Source organism: Phoca vitulina, unplaced genomic scaffold (assembly GCF_004348235.1).
Source record: "Phoca vitulina isolate PV1807 unplaced genomic scaffold, GSC_HSeal_1.0 scaffold35, whole genome shotgun sequence".
Lineage (NCBI taxonomy): Eukaryota > Metazoa > Chordata > Mammalia > Carnivora > Phocidae > Phoca > Phoca vitulina.
In genome coordinates this window covers 20,210,948-20,232,508 of record NW_022589738.1, presented here as the reverse complement: position 1 = coordinate 20,232,508, position 21,561 = coordinate 20,210,948, and the positions used below count along the sequence as shown (strand labels likewise).

General features: G+C 51.7%; 1 protein-coding gene and 1 pseudogene across 1 annotated transcript; one reads left to right on the top strand and one right to left on the bottom strand.

Moving 5' to 3' along the window:
* Positions 1-5,605: 5,605 nt before the first annotated feature.
* Positions 5,606-8,638, bottom strand: GATA1 (GATA binding protein 1). Its single transcript, XM_032426799.1, has 5 exons — positions 8,419-8,638; positions 7,577-7,954; positions 7,328-7,473; positions 6,622-6,747; positions 5,606-6,104 (listed from the first exon to the last, which is right to left on the bottom strand). Exons 1-5 carry the CDS (start codon positions 8,636-8,638, stop codon positions 5,733-5,735), a joined length of 1,242 nt encoding a protein of 413 aa, XP_032282690.1. The 3' UTR covers positions 5,606-5,732.
* A 4,689-nt stretch (positions 8,639-13,327) lies between these two features.
* LOC116646040 lies at positions 13,328-20,473 on the top strand (annotated as a pseudogene).
* The last annotated feature ends 1,088 nt before the right edge of the window (positions 20,474-21,561 follow it).

The window sequence follows — 21,561 nt, the reverse complement described above, 5'->3', positions numbered from 1 at the left end:
TTCCACCCTTCTCTTTCCTTCCACTCTTTTCCTACCAGGACATTTTTTTTTTTTGGTCCCAGTGGAAGAGGATCAAGTCTTAAGACCTTTAAACCTTCATGTGCACCAAAGAAAATGTGATACAGACTGAGGAACATTCTGGGGTTGTGATGCCTGCAGAGTAATAGAGAAGGGAGCCCTTTAAGACCCATGGCCCATTTTTCTGTATAATCAGAAGACAGATTCCTGAAGAGCAGAGGTCAGTAAACTTGTCTATAAAGGGCCAGATAGTAAATATTTTAGGCTTTGCAGGCCACATAATGGTCTCTGTGGCATATTCTTTCTTTTCCTTTAAAAATGAAGAGCCGGCAGGGCAGCTGGGTGGCTCAGTCAGTTAAGCGTCTGCCTTCCGCTTGGGTGGTGATCCCAGGGTCCTGGGATTGAGCCCTGCATCGGGCTCCCTGCTCAGTGGAGAGCCTGCTTTTCCCTCTCCCTCTGCTGCTCCCCCTGCTTGTGCTCTCGCTTTCTCTCTGTCAAATAAATAAATAAAATCTTTTTTAAAAATGAAGAGACCAGGGGCGCCTGGGTGGCTCAGTTGGTTAAGTGACTGCCTTCGGCTCAGGTCATGATCCTGGGGTCCTGGGATCGAGTCCCACATCGGGCTTCCCTTGCTCTGCGGGGAGCCTGCTTCTCTCTCTGCCTCTGCCTGCCACTCCCCCTGCTTGTGCTCTCTCTCTCTGTCAAATAAAGAAATAAAAATCTTTAAAAAAAAAAAAAAAATGAAGAGACCAGCTGAAGTCTGGCTTTGGCCTGAAGGCTGTAGCTTTCTGATCCTGCTGTAGAATGTCAGTCTTTGGTTTCCTTTATCTGGCTGGGATTCTTTTACAGGATGAGTGCAGAGTTTCTATGCTTCCTGAAGAGAGGTATTCCCTTTGTGTGAGGACTGGGATTCATGGACAGGGTCACGTCACTTCTGGTGTTTACAGGGTCAACCAGTGTTCCTGGACAGAGTGAGGACAGGGATTCCTGTAGTTTCTATAGTTTTATTCCTTTCCTGAACCAAACAGGGATTTCTATACAGGACAAGACGGTTGTTTCTGGAGAGCTCCAGACTAGGAGTTCCCATACAAGTTCAGGATGAGGCTCCTTAGACTGCATTAAGAGTTTCCTATGGAGGGGCGCCTGGGTGGCTCAGTCGTTGGGTGTCTGCCTTCGGCTCAGGTCATGATCCCAGGGTCCTGGGATCGAGCCCCGCATCGGGCTCCCTGCTCGGCGAGAAGCCTGCTTCTCCCTCTCCCACTCCCCCTGCTTGTGTTCCCTCTCTCGCTGTGTCTCTCTCTGTCAAATAAATAAATAAAATCTTTAAAAGAAAAAGAGAGAGTTTCCTATGAAGAGATCAGGTGGTCCGGTTCAGGGTCAGCACAGGTGTTTCTGTACAGGTTCAGAGCTATGTTAATGTAGACAGTAGGAACAGGTGTTCATGTCTAGATTCAATCAAATTGTTACTAATCGGGCTAAATTTTTTTAAAGATCTTATTTATTTATTTATTTGAAAGAGAGAGAGCAGGGGAAAGAGCAGAGGGAAAGGGACCAGCAGACTCCATGCGGAGTATGGAGCCTGATGTGGGGCTCGATCCCCAGACCCTGAGATCATGACCTGAGCAGAAATCAAGAGTCAGACGCTTAACGACTAAGCCACCCAGGTGCCCCTGGGCTAAATTTTTTTGAAGATTTTATTTCTTTGAGAGAGCACGAGCAGCGTGAGAGGCAGAGGGAGAAGCAGACTCCCCGCTGAGCAGGGAGCCCGACGTGGGGCTCGATCCTGGCATTCTGGGATCATGACCTGAGCCAAAGGCAGATGCTTAACCAACTGAGCCACCCAAGCGTCCCAGTTGGGCTAAATTATGCTAGCTGCTGTAACAAACCCAGAATTTTAGAGGATTAACAAATAAGTGTTTATTTCTTACTCATATAAAGTCCAATGTGTATATTTATTACTGATCATTCAGGAACCCAGGCAACTTGCATTTCGTGGCTCTGCTCCCCTCTGAATCCTTGGAGTTCTCACTATTGAGCTGGTAGATGGGAAAAGAGAGAGAGTGAAGGATTCCTTGAGAGATTTTTATGGACCAGGCTTGGAAGTGGTGTATATCACTTTGCCCATACTCCATTGGTCAGAACTCTGTCACATGTCCACATCTCACTGTGAAGGAGGTCAGAAAAGTGAGTGAGCTTAGGAGAACACAGGTTTGAAGAGCCTGTAGCCCTGCCTGCTACAGGATTCTATAGACCCCACAGAGCTGTTCTGTCCAATGTGGCAGCCACTATCCACAGTCAGAATAATGGTTCCTGTACAGTGTGAGGGTGGGGCTTCTGGGACAAGGCTGGGGCCAGGGCTGTCAGACAGTTACATCAGGACATCCTGTTCAGGGTCAAGAGAATGTTTCCAGAAAGCAAGGTTAGGAGTTCCTATAAAGGATCAGGCCAGAAATTCCTGTGAGTGGAGTTAAGGATTTCTGTTGAGAGGAAAAGGTTTTCTATGGAGAGTCCAGTCAGAGGGTTCCAGTACAGTTGTAGGCAAGGCTTCCTGTAGGGGGTCAGGGCTGTGGAGCTAACACATGGTAAAGAGAGGAAGCCCTGTACAGTGTCTGCGTAGGGGGTCCTGTGCCAGGTGAGGCCGTAGGTACCTGTATAAGATGAGGTCTAGGCTTAAAGTAAAGGATCAGGACAGGCATCCCTGCCACAGGGTCAGGAAAGGTTTTTCTTTTTTCCTTCTTTTTTTTTTTTTTTTAGGAAAGGGTTGTAAGTTCAAGACTGAGGTTGGTGTTAAGAGTTGGATTACAGGGGCGGCGGGGCGGGGGGGGGGGAGCGGCGTGCCTGGCTGGCGCAGTTGGTTAAGCGTCAGACTCTTGGTTTCGGCTTAGGTTGTGATCTCAGGGTCCTAGGATGGAGCCCTGCATTGGGCTTCGTGCTCAGCAGGGAGTCTGCTTAAGATTCTCTTCCTCTTCCCCTGCCCCCTCCACCCCACCCCCTGCACTCACTCGTGCTCTCTCCTCTCTCTCTCTCTCTCAAAATCTTTTTTTAAAAAAAGAGTTGGATCATGGGTTCTTGTGGACTCTACAGGTTAGGGTGTGAGATCAGGGATTGTTGTGCAGAGTGACATCAGGGGTCATTGTCAACAATGGAGGCAAGAGCTTCTATATTCAATTGGAGTTCCTGAAGAGGTTGAGGATGGAGTTTCTGTAGAGAGAGCTAGGTCAGTGGTTCAGAACTAGATTTTATTGTGACAGAAGTGTTTCTAAAATGCTATCTGGAGGGCTGAGCTCCAGTACAGTGTGAAGACAGAAGTGTCCTGTCCAAGGTCAAGGCAGGATTTCTATAGAGAGATTGAGACTAGTGAAGAGGCTCAGGACAGGTGTTTCTCTTTTTTTAAGATTTTATTTATTTATTTGAGAGAGAGAGAGAGCACAAGATGTCCTTGAGGACATCTGCTTACCCCTACTATGTTCAGGATCTGAGGCAGAGGGGCAGAGGGAGAGGGAGAAGCAGACTCCCCGCTGAGCAGGGAGCCCAACGTGGGGTTCTATCCCAGGACCCTGGGATCATGACCTGAGCCAAAGGCAGCAGCTTAACCGACTGAGCCACCCAGATGCCCTAGAACAGGTGTTTCTAAAGAGGTGGCACAAGGGCTTCCTTACAGTGTGAGCTCACAGATTCCTAACTGGACTAAGTCCGAGGTTCCTGTGCCAGGGCTGGACAGGGCTTCTTCCAATGCAAGGTGAGGGCTGATACTCCTGTCCAGGGTCAGCATGGGTGTCCTGTTACTAATTAGAGAAAGGGTTCCCTTAGAGTGTCAGGCGAGGGCAGCTGTTCTGGGAGGCAAGGGCTGGGGCTCCTGAGCAAGGTAGGGCCAGGCACATGTCCAGCACAGGTTCTGAGAGGGGTTTCTGCTCAAGATGCGGACAGGGGCTCCTATAGGGTGAGAGGGCTGGGGTTCTATGGGGTGGCCAGGCAGGCAGGAGGCTTTTACAAAGACCAGGGAAGTTCTGGACAATCCCTGTAATGAGCGTGGACTGCCGTGATTCTGCAGCGGGCCAGCATGGTGAGTAGCTGAAGGAGAGCTGTCCTTGAGGACATCTGCTTACCCCTACTATGTTCAGGATCTGAGGGCCCACGGTCCTCATCTCTGGGGCTCTGGGGGAAAGCCATAAAGAGAAACAGCCCAAAAGCAAATTCAGATGTGAATGGATTGAGTGAGTGATGAGAGCGAGAGAGAGAGCGAGAGAGAGGCAGCCCAGTTAAGTGTGAGCAAGACTCACGTGGGGGGAAGTGGCATCCAAAATCCACTCCTTAAACTCAGGGTGGTCAGGGCAAGTAATGCCAGTTCTGAGCCTTACTTTTTCCTTAGTAAAATGAAAATGTAAAGTGCATAGTATACTTTCCTTTTCTTGGAGTGTTTTTTTTTTTTTCAGGTGTTCATGAACCAAAGCAACTGAAGCTTCCCAGCCATTGCCCAGCCCACAGTAAACACTCAGCAAATGGGGCTGTTTGCTATCAGGAGCTGCTGGGTAGTATGGACGCTAAGCCACAGAGCCTGGCTTTTCCCCCTGTATCCTGCTGTGTGGCCTCCAGCGAGCCACTTAACCTCTCTGTCACTTGACTCCACACAGGCTCCTACGTAAGGGTTTTCCAATTTGGAAGAACAGATACCCCTCTGGGGCGGAGAAGTGGGCCCAGGTGAGTAGGTGCATTGGTGAGGGAGTTGGCCTTATGGGGAAGAGCTCCCCCACCTACGGGGTCTAAATATCACCCCCAGAAGCTATTTTGTCCTCCTAATCTTCCCCTCTCCTCTACCATTTCCCACAGAGCTGCAGGCCGAGCTGGGCCAAGAGAGATAAGAGATGACTGACAGGGAAGGCCCCCCGGACAACCCCCGTGGTCCCGCACTGGCCATTCTGACCTTCTTGATGGCTCCCATTCCAGCCCCCCCCCTTTCCTGTCCCGCACATGTCTTGTGTCCTCTGGAAGGGGTCCCTAATGGAGGCCCAACTGAAACTCTGCATGTTGATACTTTGCATGAACAAGTACACACAGAGCTGCTCATGGCTGTCAGCCACTCAGAGACACTGTGGCCTGGCACACACCACGTGATCTGTGCTCCCACATGCGTAGACTTGCAGAGAAATGCTGCCGTTACCCAACCCCCAGAGCTCCCCGGACGTGCAGACCCCCGCGGTCCCGCTGTTATAGCCTCCACACGCCCCTACACACAGCCTGCATTCAACATTCCAGAAGCGTCTGCTCCTGCTGTCGCCTGGTGTCACGCACCCTGTCTTGGAAAACCTCACCCCCTCGGTCACACGCTGTATCTCACCCCGTGGTGTGTGGCGACCCACGCCGTCTCAGGCCACCCGGAGGCTGTCACATGCAGCTTCACGAACACTGTTCACAATCGCACGTCACACCCCACAATCGTGAAGGGTCACATAGGCGGCCTCAGCTTCCCGTGGCCATACGCTGCAGCCAGACACCGTCCTCAGAGACGCCCAGACATGCAGCCTCCCTCCCGTTGTTCTTGATTCAGTCCCACACAGACTCACACCTCCGCTCTTAGGACTTTGGTGGTTTTATTTTACAAAAGCTTTGAAGGGCCAGGCCAGGGGATGGCTGGGGCCCAGAGGGTTGGGTTGTACTGACCGCGGGCTACATAGGAGAGGGACCCTACTGCTGCCCCGAGACCGTGCTCTGTGCTCTCAGGAACTCAGTGGAGCCACCACAGTGGTGGTGGTGGTGGGAGGAACGGGACCCGCGGGGAAGGAGCCTGCGGGGGAACCCAACAGGGGTCCCGGGAAAGGCATGAGGTGACTCACGGGCCCTGACAGCACCACGGGGCCCAGGCCTTGGTAGAGATGGGCAGCACTAGGTGGGCCCAACGTCAAGCCGGAGGCCACCTCCCCACAATTCCCACTCCCGCTGCCCCCGGCCACCACCATGAAGCCACCAGCCGGTCCTTCAGCTGCTCCTGTACCTCCCAGACTTGACCCTCGTTTCTTTTTCCCTTTTCCAGACGCTTTGCGGTTTCGAGTCTGGATACCATCCTTCCGCATAGTCAGTGGTCGGTTCACCTGCCAAAAGGGAGGCCGTGAGTGTTTCCCAACTCCAGATCTTTGCCTCTGTGTCTTGACCAGGGAGGCCATCTCCATCCCACCTCTTTAAGCATAGAGAATTGCTTCAGGGACTAGGGGAGCGTGACCCTGATATGGCGCGGGGATTGTCCTAAGGAATCCCAAGGTTGTGAGGCCCTGAGCTTGGGTAAGCCTCTGAGGCTGATGGAGCTGCCTCAGGTTTCGGGGCAGGGGGATGGAAGTTAGTGGATGGCTGGGAAGGAGGAGGAAGGAGATGGAGGAGGGAGGAGGGGCAGGAGGTCGTGGAAGGGTGTGAAGAGATGAAGGAAAAGGAGGAGGGAGGGATGAGGGCCAAGGAGGAGGGGAATAGAGAAGGAAGGAGGGGCAGAAAAGGTGGGGGAGAAAAGGGAGGGTTATGAGGGGAAGCAGAGGTGGGGGCAGAACAGGAGCAGGGGAGGAGGGCAGTGGGACGACAGGAGGAGGGGGGAGGCTGGCGGGGGAACGGGCCAGGACAGACCTGGTGTAGCTTGTAGTAGAGGCCACAGGCATTGCACACAGGGTCCCCACTGGCATTTCTCCGCCATAGCGTCGTGGTGGTTGTCTGGCAGTTGGTACACTGGGTACCCGCCCGTTTGCTGACAATCTGGGGGGAGAGAGAACGTGATGATCAGCCCACTGGGGGGTGGGTGGAGGACCCGAGAGGTCAGGGTCAGGTTGAAGGCAGGGCTTCCCGTGCAGGGTAAGAACAGATGGACTCACAGGACGATGACTGTGGGTTCTGTATGGGGCAGGGCCTCCTGGCCGGGATAGGGGATTTTGGTATTGGGGGTGGGACTCCACCAGTGATTCCCAACTTTGACCATACATTGGAATCACTCAGGGAGTCGAAGACGATCCTGAGGCCCAGGCAGCACCCTAGGCCAATGAAATCTACACATCTAGGGGAGGGCGCCAGGCCCCGGTGGTTCAGGGTGTCCTAAGGTGAGTCCCGTGTGAAGCCAAGGAGGAAAACACTGCTGCGCAGGGACAGGACGGGGTTCCCGCATGTAGCCTATGAAGGTAGGTTGAGGATAGGCATTCCTATGCAAAGCTGGGTGCCCGCATGGCTGGGGAAGGGATGGGCGGGGGGGGTGTATGGGTTCTCGTGGAGCGGGAGACCGGGGTCCCTGTACGGGCCGAGAACAGCAGTTCCTGGGGCAGGGGAGGCGGGCCTGGGGTCTTACCAGGCGCTTCTTAGGCCGGATGAGGGGCCTGTTCTGGCCATTCATCTTGTGATAGAGGCCGCAGGCATTGCATAGGTAGTGGCCTGTCCTGTCCCGCCGCCACAGGGGAGTGGCTGTTGCTCCGCAGTTCACACACTCCCTGGCCTCTGATGGGGCGGACAGAGGGGATGGGGGAGCCCAGGCTCAGCCCAGCTTGGCCTTGGACGCCCCCCCACCTTCAGCCTCCCCGTCCCTTTTTGGGGACCTCACCACAGGGGGGCAAGGGCAGTGTCCCACGAAGCTTGGGGGAGGAATAGGCCGCTGGATTGAGGGGGCTCCCAGTGGGAGAAAAGAAGGTACTGGAAAAGTCAGGACCCCCGTAGGCACTGCTGGGGACAGGGATGGATGAAGGCAGCGCAGGCCCCAGCGTCAAGAGGTCTGGACTTAGCCTCTCTGTCTTTAAGGTCTCCAGGAAGCTGCTGCCGCCTTTCCCATCGGGGTCTTCCGGGGCCTGGGGAGGGGAGTCCTCGCGGGTGGGGCACACAGTCGAGGCAGGATAGAGCCCTGTCTTGCCGTAGGTCCAGCCGGCGTAGGGTGAGCCCCCTGGGATCCCCTCCATACAGTTGAGCAGTGGGTACACCTGAAAGACTTATTAGGGAGGGGGGTATGGGAAGGAAGGAGGGATCAGTCTAAAGCCATCCCGCCTTCAGGGCGCAGTGCTGCCCCACAGCTCCAAGGGAGCAGCCAAGTCTCCAGTCTTCCCACAGGCTACCGGAACAGCTGCTGGCCGTCGGGTAACTCCTGGGTCCCGAGCCCCACCGGTCACTCTGGCAGCTGCGGTAACCTCCACCCGTTTCCAAAGGGGCTTTGAGGATGCCCGTTGGGGTTCGGAGCCCCATGGGTCCCTTGACAACTAGGGCCACCACCACCCACTTCCGATGTTGCTTTCCAATATGGCTACCCCAAGATGGCAGACGGGGAGCATTGGCATTCCCAGGTCTGGGCTCAACTGGGGGAAGTGGCCATGTTCAAGGTGACCTCTTGGTGGGATTCTGCCCTAGCTAAGGGTCACCATGGCAGCCCGTGCTAAGACAGCCACCGAAAGGGGTTACCTGGGGAGTGCCTGTAGGCCTCGGCATCCCTGTAGTAGGCCAGAGCCGCAGCTGCAGCCGTGGCGGTGCTGGGGGCCGTGGAGGAGGCTGCTGCATCCAAGCCCTCTGGCCCAGAGGGGAAGAAGACCCCCGACTCTGGTGGCGAGGATACCAAAGCCGGGTCCACAAACTGGGGCAGGGGCTCTGAGGTCCCCAGGGCCCCTAGGCCAGGGAACTCCATGGGGCCTCGGGTGGGACCTGTGAGGAAGGGAGAGGTCCTCAGACTCCAAACTCCTCCTCCCCTCCCACGCCACCCCTCCCCTCCTTTCTCCTTCTCCAACTCCATTCCCTCAGTCTTCATAGCCCTCTTTTCCTCCCCTGATTTCTCCCTGTCTTCCCCTCCATCATCCCCTCCTTCCTTCTATTCCCTCTTCTCTCCTTCTGCTTCCCTTTCTTCTCTCACCCTCCTCCCATCTCTTCTTTTCCCTCCTCCCACAACTCCCCTTCTTTCCCCTCTCCTCTTCCCCCCCCTTGCTCCTCTTCCCACTCCTTCTTCTCCCTCCTCTCCGGCCCCTCATCCCCTCATTCTCTCTTCCCCCAGTCCTCCTTCTCTTCTCTACCTCCACCTATTCACCTCCTCCTCTCCCTCCTCTTTAAGTCAGCCACCTCTTCCTCCTTTCCCCTTTCTACATCTCCTCCCCTCCTCATTTTCTCTTTCCCTCCTGCCTGTCCCCCTTCCCCCTCTCCTCCCCTCCTTTTCCTTTATCCTTCTCCTCTCCCTCCCTTTCTGCTCATCACTTTCTCCTCTCCTCATTTTCTCCCCCTCTTCCTCCTCTTCTCTCCCTCTAGAGGAGCCTGGGTGGGATGGGCTGGGGTGCAGAGCTAGAGTCCCTTGAGCCACTTGTCACCCCTGGGACCTTGGGGTTTACCCTCTTGTGCTCCCCAACTTCATCCCTATCTGTTGCATATTTTAACTTTCTCAGAAACCCATGGTTTCCGGCTTGACTCCTCCCTCCCCCCACCTCCGTTGGGTCTGCAGACAGAGGGCCCCCTCAGTTCCTCCCTGCTCCATGGGGGGGGTCAGTACCCCCCACGGCTTATCTCTGCCATCCCCGCCCAACTTTTGAAATCACCCCAAGGCTACTGGCTTCCTCTGAGGAGGGGGACAGGTCTGCCCTGGGGAGGCCTACCATAGTTCTGCTTTCAGGTTCCTTCAGTTCCAGCCAGCCCCAGGCCTCAGTTTCCCCATCTGCCAGATAGGAGGTGGTGACAGGGGCCCAGCTAAGACCTGTGAGGTGGCAGCTTCGTCTTTGCCTCTTTGTCTCTGGCTTTCCCTGTGTGTGTATCTATGTCCCCGCGTCTCTCTCCTCGTGACACTCTCTCCTGCCCAGCCTGGCCCTCGATATTTCTGTCCCATCTTTCTATGCTACCATGATATGTCTTGTCCTCTCTCTTTCTCTGCTTTTTTTTTTTTTAACTTATTTGACAGAAAGATAGAGGGAGAGCACAAGTAGGCAGAGCGGCAGGCAGGAGAGGGGGAAGCAGGCTCCCCGCTGAGCAGGGAGCCTGATGCGGGGCTTAATCCCAGGACCCTGGGACCATGACCCGAGCCGAAGGCAGACACTTAACCGACTGAGCCACCCAGGTGCCCCTCTCTTTCTCTGCTTTAATGAGTGCCTAATTTTTCCCTTTCCTTTCTCCGGCTTTCCATGTCTCTGTCTCTGGTTGTCTCTCTCCATCTTTATCTCCGTGTCTTTCACCTCTTTCTGATTCACTTCTCCCTCCCTCTCCAGTCATGTCTCTGAATGTCTCTACATCTCTCCCACTCAGTCTCTTTCGGCTTGTTTGTCTCTTCTCTCTCTCTCTCCCTCTCTCTTTCTGCCCTCTGGCTTTATTTCCATGTCTGTCTTACTAGTCCCACATCCTTGCCCATACCCCACTACACACAGCCCGGGTGAGGAGCCAGAAAACCTACCCTTGCCCCTGACTTGCCCTATGAATCTGAAGGCCTCAGTTTCCCTGTCCTTGGGATGGAGTAACAGAGATAGAGTAGAAGGCCATCTTCACAGCCCCAGCCTACGTGACCCACTGTGTGAACACGCTGAAGGTTGGGCTCAGGGTTGGGGGTTGTGTGGGCAAAGAGAGGAGCCCATGGCTGTGTCTCTCACCAGCCTCATCCAGGCCCCAGGATCTCCTCTGACTCTCCCCGGAGTGGGTGTCTTGCCTCCTCCTCTATTTCCATCTCTTTTCCTCTGTGTCTCTCCACGATTCTTTCTATCTGTGAGGCTCTCTCTTTCTGTATTCGTGTCTTGCTCTCTTTCTGTTCCTGGGTCTCTTTCACTTTCCTGCTATCTCTCTGTTTCTCCTTTCTTTTTTTTTTAATATTTTATTTATTTATTTGACAGAGAGAGACAACAGCGAAAGAGGGAACGCAAAAAGGGGGAGTGGGAGAGGGAGAAGCAGGCTTCCCGCCGAGCAGGGAGCCCGACACGGGGCTCGATCCCAGGACCCTGGGACCATGACCTGAGCCGAAGGCAGACACCTAACAACTGAGCCACCCAGGTGGCCCTCTGTTTCTCCTTTCTTTTTCTTCCTGTCTGTCCCTTGCTCTTTGTCTCTGTCTCTTTTTCTCCCCCTCTCTCTGTTTCTCTCTTCCTTCTCTGTCTCTTGTTCTTTTTGTCTCTGTCACCACTGTTCCTTTATCCCCCCTCATCCTCACCTCCCCCCTCCCCCCCAATGATCTCCCTTCAGTCCCACTGCCCCACATCCTTGCGCCTAGCACCTTGGCGGGTCCAGGGCTGCCCACCCCTCCTATGGCAGGGGCCCAGCCCCCCCAGCCCCAGTTATCACTCTCCGGACAGAGATAAAGTTTATCTCGAGGCTGGGGGATATGAAAGCTCCTTATCAGCTGCCCCACTAGAGTAAGTGCCGCCCTAACGGGCAGCAGCAGCAGGCCGGCACCCTCAACTCTCCCAAGGCCCAGCCCCTCACCCCAGGTAACATCCCTGTCCCAGCCCTCAAGGGAGGGTCTCTTGGGACTGAAGGGAGCAGAGATGGGGTCTGGGGGCAGATGAGTCTTGGGAGGCTTTGAGGTGGAATTTGAGGGTCAGATGGGGTGGAGGAGTCAGGGAGGGGTTGGGGGTATAGCTGTAGAGTTTGGGGAGAGCAGATACGGGGTTTGAGGAGCAGAGACAAATTTGAAAGGTCACGTTTTGGGATCAGAAATAGGTTGGAAAAGCAGAACACAAGATTGGGGATCTGAGGTGAAGTTTGGGAGCCAGAGAGAACGTGGAGAAGCTGGGGATGTAGTTCGGGGGTCAGAGATGGATTCTGAGGGTCGTGGACAAGTTTGAGGGTTCCGTGGGTTTTGCTGGAGCAGAGATGGGGTTTAGGGGTCAGAGATGGGTTTGGACAGGCAGGAATGTGTCTGATAAAGATGGATTATGGGAGCAGAAGAGGAGTTTGAGAACCGAGATGGAGTTGGGGTGGAGAAAGATTTGAGGCCAGAGGGGATCCGGGGGGCCAGAGACACATTTGGGGGCTGAGATGGGGTTTAGGGAAGGCAGGCGTGAGGAGGATTCATGTGGTAGACAGACTTGGGGTAGTAGACTTGGTGTTTAGAGTGACAGGCATTTTGGTGTGTGGGCAAGGGGCTGGGGGAGGTTTGGGGGGCTCAGAGAGAAGTCACAGAGAACAAATTGGGGCTTTGAGAGGCCCAGACGAAGATAAGAGGATGAAGCCAGGGTTTAGGGGACTGGAGAATTTGGAGCAGAAATCAGGATGGGGAGCAGGCAAGGGCTTGGGGAGCAGAAATAGACATAGGGGAGCAAAAGTGAGTTTTTGGGAAAACTCAGAGACAGAAGTAATTCCAGGTGAGTGAAAGCCAGATTCGGGGCAGAGCTAGGATTTGGGGGAGAAAGGCATGTTGTAGGGGGCAGGAATGGGGTATGGGGAGCGGAGTTAAGCCATCAGGGGAACAGATATCTTGGAAGGAGAGGATGGAAGTCAGGGCAGAAAGAGGTCGGTTTTGGGGGGTGGTTTTAGGGCAGAGATGGGGGTTGGAAAGACAGATGGTTTGGAGGAGTTGTGAAGGGCTTCAGGGGCAGTAGACACTTTGGGGACCAGCAGTGGGTTGGGGAGCCTGGAGCAGGCTGGAGGAGTAGCCTTGAGGTAAGGGACAGCAGGCCTGGGGTTTGCCTTGCTGGGGGCTCTTGGGGGGCTGAGACTGACCTGGGCTGGTTGGTGCAGAGGGTTCGGCCGCTTTGGGGATGTGGCGAGTTCAGTGTGATCCCAGGGGGTGTCCTAGCTGGCCTTGGCCTTTGAGGCTCCCTTCCTCCTTCCCTCCCTCCCTCCCTCCCCTCTCCCTCCTCCCTCCTCCCCAGGGAGTGGCTGGTGCCCCAGTGGGTGGGGCGGACCAGGGGAGGGGGCGGGCTCCCTGCTGGTGGGGCACCTCTTGGGCAGTGGGGGCCTTCCTCTGCCCCATCTGCCCACCCCACGGATTCTTGGACCCTGTTCAACGTGGGCTCCCGTGGACTTCAGTGTCCAGCCAAACAAAATGGGCTGAAGCCAAGATAACATAAAAATAGCAGATACGGTTTTATGACTCCACTAGGCTTTTTAGTGAGTGTTTCCAAAGTCTCTCCTGTGTGCTGCGTCAGGTTCGGGCTTGGGCACTTATGTACGTGAATCTTCCTGGCCAACAGGGAGAGGAGGGATGTTACTGTACCCATTTTGCAGACGAGAAGAATGAGGCTCACAGAGGTTCGGTGGGATTTGAACCAGAGCCCATGGGACATCTTGATGACCCAGGCCAAGCTGGGAGGCCGGGCCAGGCCAGGGCTGGCGGGAGGCAGGGGCACACTCACTCAGTGCCCCACTGGGGCTTACGCCAGCTCCGGCCTGCCCTGGGGCAGCAGATAAGTCTTATCAGATGGAGGAGACTGTGGCTGTTGGCTCCGCGGTAACAGGCTGTCTTGGGACAGGGGGCGGGGCTGGGGGGAGCACCCAGGGACAGCGGCTTCAACTTGTTGCCCGCCATGCTGCTTTGGAGGCGGGAAACAGGTGGGACCCAGGGTTGGTTTCTCTGTGGGTCCTTGAGGAGTGGGATAGGGTTGGGGAAGGGAAGAAGAACTGAAGGGGTAGAGAAGGGAGAGAGGCAGATAGCAAGAGACAGAAGCAGAGACAGAGAGACAGGAAGGGGGAGACTCGGGGAGAAAAAGGGACACAGCTAGAAGGAGGCAGAGAGAGGGTACGGAGAGGAGGGAGAGACGCCAAGAGAGCCAGCGACAGTTAAAGATCTACAGAGAGAGGCGAAGAGAATGAGAGACAGGACAGAAGGCGAAAGGTAGAGCCTGAAAGTGACAGAGGCTAAGGACACAGGTGGAGAACCTGGGGAGACCGAGACAGAGAGATTCACGGACACAGTCTGGGAGGAAGTCCACGAGACCCCAGGCGTCAGTCTGGGGTAGGCCCTGGGCCGGTGGTGCTGGATTGGGTGGGACAGGGCCATGTGGGTCAGTGTGGACCCATGTAATCTGTGGCTCTGCCCTCAACCGCTGAGAGGGACCTCCAGGACTCCTGCACCTCAGTCCCCACCTTTCTGCCCTGCCCCACCTCCCCCAGAGAGGAACAACAGTGACGGCAACCGGTGTTTCATGCTGACACAGACCCCAGGCCAAGCCTGTCCTGAGCACTTGGCTCTGTGTAAAATCAATGGACGCACGTGCCCACACGAGGCATCCAACTCGGGTCCCCACAGGGCAGGGGTAAGAGCACCCAGTGGTGGCCCCAGGACTCCACAGGACGGAGCACCCTCCTGACCACCCATTCTACAGATGGGGAGACTGAGACCTGCCAAGGGCACAGGGCACTGACGGAGCCCTGGGTCAGTGGGGCCTGCTCCCCCACCGGCCGCCCCAGAAGGAGCTTGCTATCCTCCTCTTGCCTCCATGGGCCTCGTTGTCCTCAGAAGCAAAATGGGAGGTTTGAGGAGGAAAGAGAGCATGGCTATGACTCTGCATTTATTGAGCTCCTGCTGTGTGCCACGTCCCGTGCTGAGCCCTCCTAAGTAACAAGGGGGGTGAAGACCCCTATGACTTAAGGGCCGATGTTTTCAGGGCTTCCGCTCTGGAGCCAGCCCCCCCTCATTCATAGCCTGCCCTAACCACGGAGGGGCCGTGTGGCCTTGGGCAAGTTACCAGCCCCCTTGGACCTCAGTTCCTCATCTATAGAGATGGGGTAATAATAGTGGCTACTCCATAGGGTGATTGGGACAGCTAAATGAGATTTAATCCGTCAAGTGATTTTAACTCGCTTGAATCTGAGATCTCAATAAACGTTAAGTACTCGTATTGATTTACTGAGTGCTTACCATATACAAGGGATAGTACTTGACCCTTTTTTTACTAGCACTACTAATTCTAGTAGTAATGCTAATCAATGTGACACTCATACCAATTTTAATTCCTAATCCTAATTCGAATATTGATACTAATCTTTTTTTTTAAGATTTTATTTATTTATTTGACAGAGAGAGACATAGCGGGAGAGGGAACACAAGCAGGGGGAGCGGGAGAGGGAGAAGCAGGCTCCCCGCTGAGCAGGGAGCCTGATGCGGGGCTCGACCCCAGGACCCTGGGATCATGATCTGAGCCGAAGGCAGACTCTTAATGACTGAGCCACCCAGGCGTCCCGATACTAATCTTAATAGTGCTAGTAATACTGATATTAATTCTAAATCTAATCATTATTTTTCTAATTCTATCTACAACCGTACTAATACGAATGCTAATTCTGATACGAATACTTTTTTTTTTTTTTAGCACTAATATCATCATAACAACTGTTAACCGAGCCATCCCAGGCCCTGTGCTAAGTGCTCTCCCTGCCTAATTTTATCCCATTCTCACCAGGTCTTTGTGGTGTAAGTGCATATAATTGCCCGTATCTTCCAGACTGGGAGCGGGCTCAGAGAAATGAAGATGTCTGTCCAAGGGCCTGTGCTCAGCTCTGACACTGATTTGCTGCGTGGTTCCCGGGCAGGCCACCCTCTGAGCCTCAGTTTCTTTGCCTGGATGATGGGTACAATCATAGAACTCACAGCGAATGTTGTTGAGAAGGCCACTTGACACGGGTCCTGCCTGGCACGCCATAGAGGTTGAGCTCTGTAGTGGTAACTCTCTTCGTTGTTATTTTTTATTAGAAACAACAGTTGCAATATTGGGAGCAAGGTAGGGAAATCTGTCCTCCTCAGGAAGGTCAGGCTGGAGGCGTGTCTCAGACAAGAGTTTGGCCACTGGACTCAGCCTATTTCTTCATAACCGGAGCAGAGAAAGGCCTTAGGAAGGGAAGTAAAGGGTGGGGAGTGGGGGCCTCAGAACCCAGGCTCCATCAAGAGCCAGAAGCTCTGAGGCTCTGAGGCCAGGCTCACCCCATTCCCTCCCCCCATCCCTGTGGAGGGGGCACAGGCCCAGAAGTCTGCGGCGACAGTTCAGCCAGCAGGGAGGCAGCTGGGAGTGGGCAGATAAGGGAATCAGCAGGGCCAGGCCAGGCTTTGGGAGAGACCCAGAGGGTGGGGGTGGGGGTGGGGTGTCCGGGCCAAGTGTCCCCTCTGTCAGGCCTCCATTTGAGGCTCAGCCCCAACATCCTCTCTTCCTGGAAGGCTTCCCTGACTGGTTCCCTTTTTCCTGGCATCTTCTGAGGTTCTAGAGCTTTGTCTAAGCCCATGGCATATGAACTGTGCTTCTTCCAGACGAGTCCACCAGGCCGGAGGCAGAACCTAACTCCCCTTGGTCTCAATCGCGCAGGGAGGAAACATCAACCAAAGCCTGGCTGAGGAGTCCCACGTTTTTCTCAGAACCGAGCTGTTTTATTTTTTTTTTAAGAGAAAAGTATAGGGACGCCTGGGTGGCTCAGTCAGTTAAGCATCTGCCTTCGGCTCAGGTCATGATCCCAGGGTCCTGGGATCGAGTCCCACCTCGGGCTCCTTGCTGAGCAAGGAGCCTGCTTCTCCCTCTGCCTGCCTCTGTCTCTCTCTCTCTGATAAATAAATAAAATCTTTAAAAAAAAGAGAAAAGTATAAAAGATACTGTAACAAGCATTCACCTTGGTCAAATGTTAATATTTTGCCCTATTTGCTTCAGATACTTTTAAAAGAAATATATTCAGATCCAGCTGAAGTTCTTGTACAAAGTCCATTTTCCTCTCTCCTTCCACTACCTCGAGTTTGGTGTTTGTCTCCCTCGTGTTTTCATTCCATTACTACGTATGTATGTATCCATAAACAGCTTACGATACCAGCGGTTTTCAGCTTGCTTTTGAACTTCATATACATGGAATCATATCGTTTATGTTTCTTTTGTTCTGCATAATGTCTGTGACACTCACCCACATTGTCGTGTGTATTAATAGTTCTTTTTTATTGAGATGTCATTCACATACCACAGAATTCACCCTTTGAAGTGTACGTTTCAGTGGTTAGTATGTTCATAAGGTTTTACAGCTATCACCACTGTCTAATTCCAGGACATTTTCATCACTCCAAAAAGAAGCTTAGCAGACATTCCCTATACTATTATCCGTCTCCCCACAGTCCCTGGAAACCACCAATCTACTGTCTGTCTCATGGATTTGCCTATTCTGGACTTTTCATATGAACAGAATCAGAATATGCGGCATTTTGTGACTGGCTTCTTTCACTGCACAAAATTTCCAAGGTTCGCTCACATTGTAGCATGGATCAAACTACTTCATTCCTTTCAATCGCTGAATAATATTTCACTGTATGAACATTCTACATTACGCTTGTCCATTCATCCAATGAACTGATGTTTTGGGGGTCATGAATAATACTGCTATGAACATTCATATTAAGGTTTTTATGTGGACATATGTTTTCAGTCCTCTTGGGTATACACCTAGGAACAGAATTGTGGGGCCGTTTGTCAAGTCTCTGTTTAACTTTTTGAGGAATTGCAGAATTATTCTCCACAGCAGTTGCATGAGGATTTCGAGTTATCCACATTTTCTCCAACACTTGATATTGTTCCTCTTTTTGATTCTGGTCATCCCAGTGGGTGTGATGTAATGTCTCGTTGTGCTTTTGATTTGATTTCCCTAATGATTATTGACATTGAGCATCTTTTCATGTGCTTGTTGGCCATCTGTATCTCTTCCTTAGAGAAATGTCTATTCAAATCCTTTGCCTGTTTTTAACTGGGTTGTCTATACTGTTGAGTAATACGAGTTCTTTTTTTGTTTTTAAAGATTATATTTGTCAGACAGAGAGAGCACAAGCAGGGGGAGAGGCAGGCAGAGGGAGAAGCAGGCTCCCCGCCGAGCAGGGAGCCCAACGCGGGACTCGATCCCAGGACCCTGGCATCATGACCTGAGCTGAAGGCAGGTGCCCAACCGACTGAGCCACCCAGGCATCCCAGTACGAGTTCTTTATATATTCTGGATGCTAGTCCTTTATCAGATAATGTGATTTGAAAATAGTTGCTCCTATTTTTGGGTTGTCCTTTCACTTTCTTGTGTCCCTTGAAGCACAAAAGGTTTTAGTTTTGATGAAGTGCAATTTGTTTTTGCTTTGGTTGTTTATGCATTACGTGTTGTCTAAGAAGCCATTGCCTAATCCAAAGTTACAAAGATTTATGCTTTTTTTTTCTAGACGTTTAATAGTTTTAGCTTACATTCCTGTCTTTGATTTTTTTTTTTTAGTTAATTTTTGTATATGGTGTGCAGTAGGGGTCCAGTTTCATTCTTTTGCATGTGGCTATCCAGTTGTCCCAGCACCATTTGTTTTTTTTTTTAAAGTGGATTTTTAAAAAATATTTTATTTATTTATTTATTTCTGAGAGCGAGAGAGAGAGAGAGAGCACAAGCAGTAGGAGCCCAGACACCCCTATTTAATTTCTTTAAATAGCATTTTATAGTTTTAAGTGTACAAGTCTTACCCATCTTTTGTTAAATGCATTACTAAGTAGTTTATTCTTTTTTTTATGCTATCGTAAATGGAATTGTTTTCTTAAGTTCATTTTTGGATTACTCGTTGCTAGTGTATAGAAATATGATTAAGTCTTGTATGATCTAGTATCCTGCAACCTTGCTGAGCTCATACACACACATATATATGAAGTGGTTTTGTTGTGGGTTCCTTAAGATTTTCTCTGTAAAAGATCATGTTATCTGCAAATACTGACAGTTTTACTTCTTTTTTCCAATCTGGATGCTTTTTCTTTTTCTTACCTAATTGCTCTGGCTAGAACCTCTAGTACATTGTTGAATGGAAGTGGTGAGAGGGGACATCCTTGTCTTGTTCCTAATCTTCAGGAGAAAGTTTTTAGTCTTTCATCATTAAGTATGATATTAGCTGTAGGTTTTTTGTAGATTCACTTTATCAGGTTGAGGAAGTTCTTATCTGCTTCTAGTTTGCTGAGTGTTTTTATCATGAAAGGGTATTGAGTTTTGTCAAATGCTTTTTCTGCATCTGTTGAGAAGATCATGTGATTTTTGTCCTTTATTAATATGGTATATTACATTGATTTTCTTATGTTGAACAAATCTTGCATTCCTGGGATAAATCCCACTTGGTCGTGGTGTATAATCCTTCTTGTATATTGCTGAATTCTATTTACTAGTATTTTGTTGAAGATTTTTGCATCTATATTCGTAAGAGATATTGGTCTGTAGTTTTCTTGATATGTTTCTGTCTGGTTTTGGTATCAGGTTAGTGCTGGCTTTGTAAGTTTATTCCCTTTTATGGCTGAGTAGTATTCCATGGAATGGCTATACCATAGTTTGTTTAACCATTCATCTGCTGTTGGACATTTGGATTGTTTCCAGTCTTTTCTGTATTACAGCAAACCTGCAATTTACAAACTCATATTCCTCTCTCTATGCACACACAAGTGAAAGAGTTTCTCTAGGGCCAGAGGATATCAGTCCATCCATCCATCCACCCATCCACCCACCCATCCACACATCCACCCAACCACCCAACCACCCACCCATCCATCCACCCACCCATCTACGTACCCATTCATTCACCCATCTGCTGTCCACTCTTCCTCCCTTCCTCCCCCCTCTCTCCCCTCCTCCCTCCCTTCTTTCCTTCTTTCCTTCCTTCCTTCCCCCCTCCCTCCCTCCTTCTCTCCCTCCTTTCTACTTCCTTCTTCCTTTCATAAATCATCTATCTCCAAGCATATGACTCTGGGTCCAAGGCAAGCTGTCTTTTAAAAATAGGCAGGAAGTGTGCCCCAGGGGGCCCTGGGTGCCTGGCTGCTGGGTGGCCTCTGAGCCTGGGTGACCTCTGTGGCCTGGGGCAGCAGCACTGGGGGCAGGGACCAGGGGTGCCGGGGACCCTGCGCCCTTGCCAGGCACCACAGCAGTGGGAGGCCCACTGGGTTCTGTACCCACAGAGCAGCAACCATGCCCTGCCCTCCTATGACGGGCTCAACCAGCATGTATGGGTGCTGAATGAGCGAAAGGTGCTGATTCCCCTGCAAGAGGTTATTTGAATATATTTTGTTCTATAAGGATGGATTGATGTTTCAGATTGAACAAGCCACCAAGCAGTGCTCCAACATCACCCTGACAGACCCCTGGGGCCCTCTAGACATTCCTCAGAATGCCACCTCTGAGGACAAGTATTCCATAGGGGGCCCCAGGAGCAGATCACGGTCTAGGAGGGGCCTGACAGAAAGCCAGCTAGATCCTATGAAACCTGGATTGGCATTCATACAGTCAAAGAGGGTTATCTTGTCCAGGAAACCTTCACCCAAAGTTACAGCATAATATTGTCCACGCAGTTTTTCAATGTACTGCTGGGCATTAAAGACCCCTCAGTGTTTACCCCACCGAGCGCCTGCCAGATGGCCCGGCCAGAGAGGATGAGCCAGAACTGAACCTGGTAAGCCTGCGAATGCACAGGTGGCAGCATGGGATGTCATCCCCAGCTCGAAAGGGACTTGAGACTTGAGAAACGAGAAACTTGACCGGAGAGCAATATCATAATTGTAGGAAGAGAAACATTGATGTGGGTTTTTTGGTTTGGTTTGGTTTTTGTTTTTGTATACGTGATTTTGACAACTCAAGCTATGTTTGCCAAAGGGAATGGAATGGACTGGAGAACATGTGGTAATATGAACAGAAGAGATGGCCGAGGTGGAGGTTTCAGACGTTTATATATAGCTCGTGGGGGTGCCGGGCCTTCTGCACGTGCAGGGATAGCTAAGTGCAGGGGCATAGATGGAGTGAGGGTCAGCAGGAGCCCTTTGCCTTGGCAGGGAGGACAATTGCTGGGTTGCTGCCACGTGGTGATGATAAAGTACAGAACAGTTTTAGTCAGCTTCAGTATTAATTTTTGAGTTCTCTACAGATAATGACTCCTTTATTGCCTGCTCTGCCTCTTGTTCCCTTGGCTACCAACAAAGTGATTCCTTAAAGTCCCTTCTGGACTTAGGGCATGACCTAATTCACGTAAATTTGGGGAGGAAATGAAAGGCTATAAGACAAAGCAATCATTCCTAAAGGAGACGTTTCAAATAAGAGGGTTTGAAAATCTTAATGTCTGGATGAATGGATAAAGATGTGATATATACACACACACACACAATGGAATACTACTCAGTCATCCAAAAAAATCTTACTGTCTCTACCTGGGTAAGCGTGAGCCATGTATGCTTCCTTTTTTCTATGCAAGAGTACTGATACTTGTGAATCATCACATACTTGTCAGGAGACCTAGAAAGACAGATGGTAGTCTAAAAATAGCGTTGACCTGGGAGCCAGGAGACTCTGGTCTCCAGAATCCGGGACTGGAATTCCTTTGTACTTGAACTCCTTTGAATAACCAAATGCACTATGCTTTCCCTCACCGGGGCCTTCCTGGGGCACTGTTTCACAAGCTCTTTGTCTATGTGACATCTGCTCATCCTGCCCAGGTCAGCTCTCACACTTGACCTTCGGAGAGCTGCTCCCAAGCCCGAATTGGGTGCACCTTGGAGCTTCAGCATACTGTTCTCACAATACTGATTAGGCTGTGTGCTAATTTCCTGCTTTCTGGGAACTGTCGCCCAAGAGCCTGGCTACGAGCTCTTTGAGTACACGAAACACGTTCTGTTTACTTTCATATGCCCAGCACCAAGCAAGTGCCTGGCACATGGT

Coding starts and splice junctions, on each gene's coding strand:
- GATA1 (XM_032426799.1), bottom strand. CDS start 8,638: ATGGAGTTCCCTGGCCTAGGGGCCCTGGGGACCTCAGAGCCCCTGCCC. Junction 7,955..8,418: donor GGCCTACAGGCACTCCCCAG/GTAACCCCTTTC, acceptor CTCCCTAATAAG/TCTTTCAGGTGTACCCACTG. Junction 6,105..6,621: donor TCTACTACAAGCTACACCAG/GTCTGTCCTGGC, acceptor CCCTTTTGGCAG/GTGAACCGACCACTGACTAT.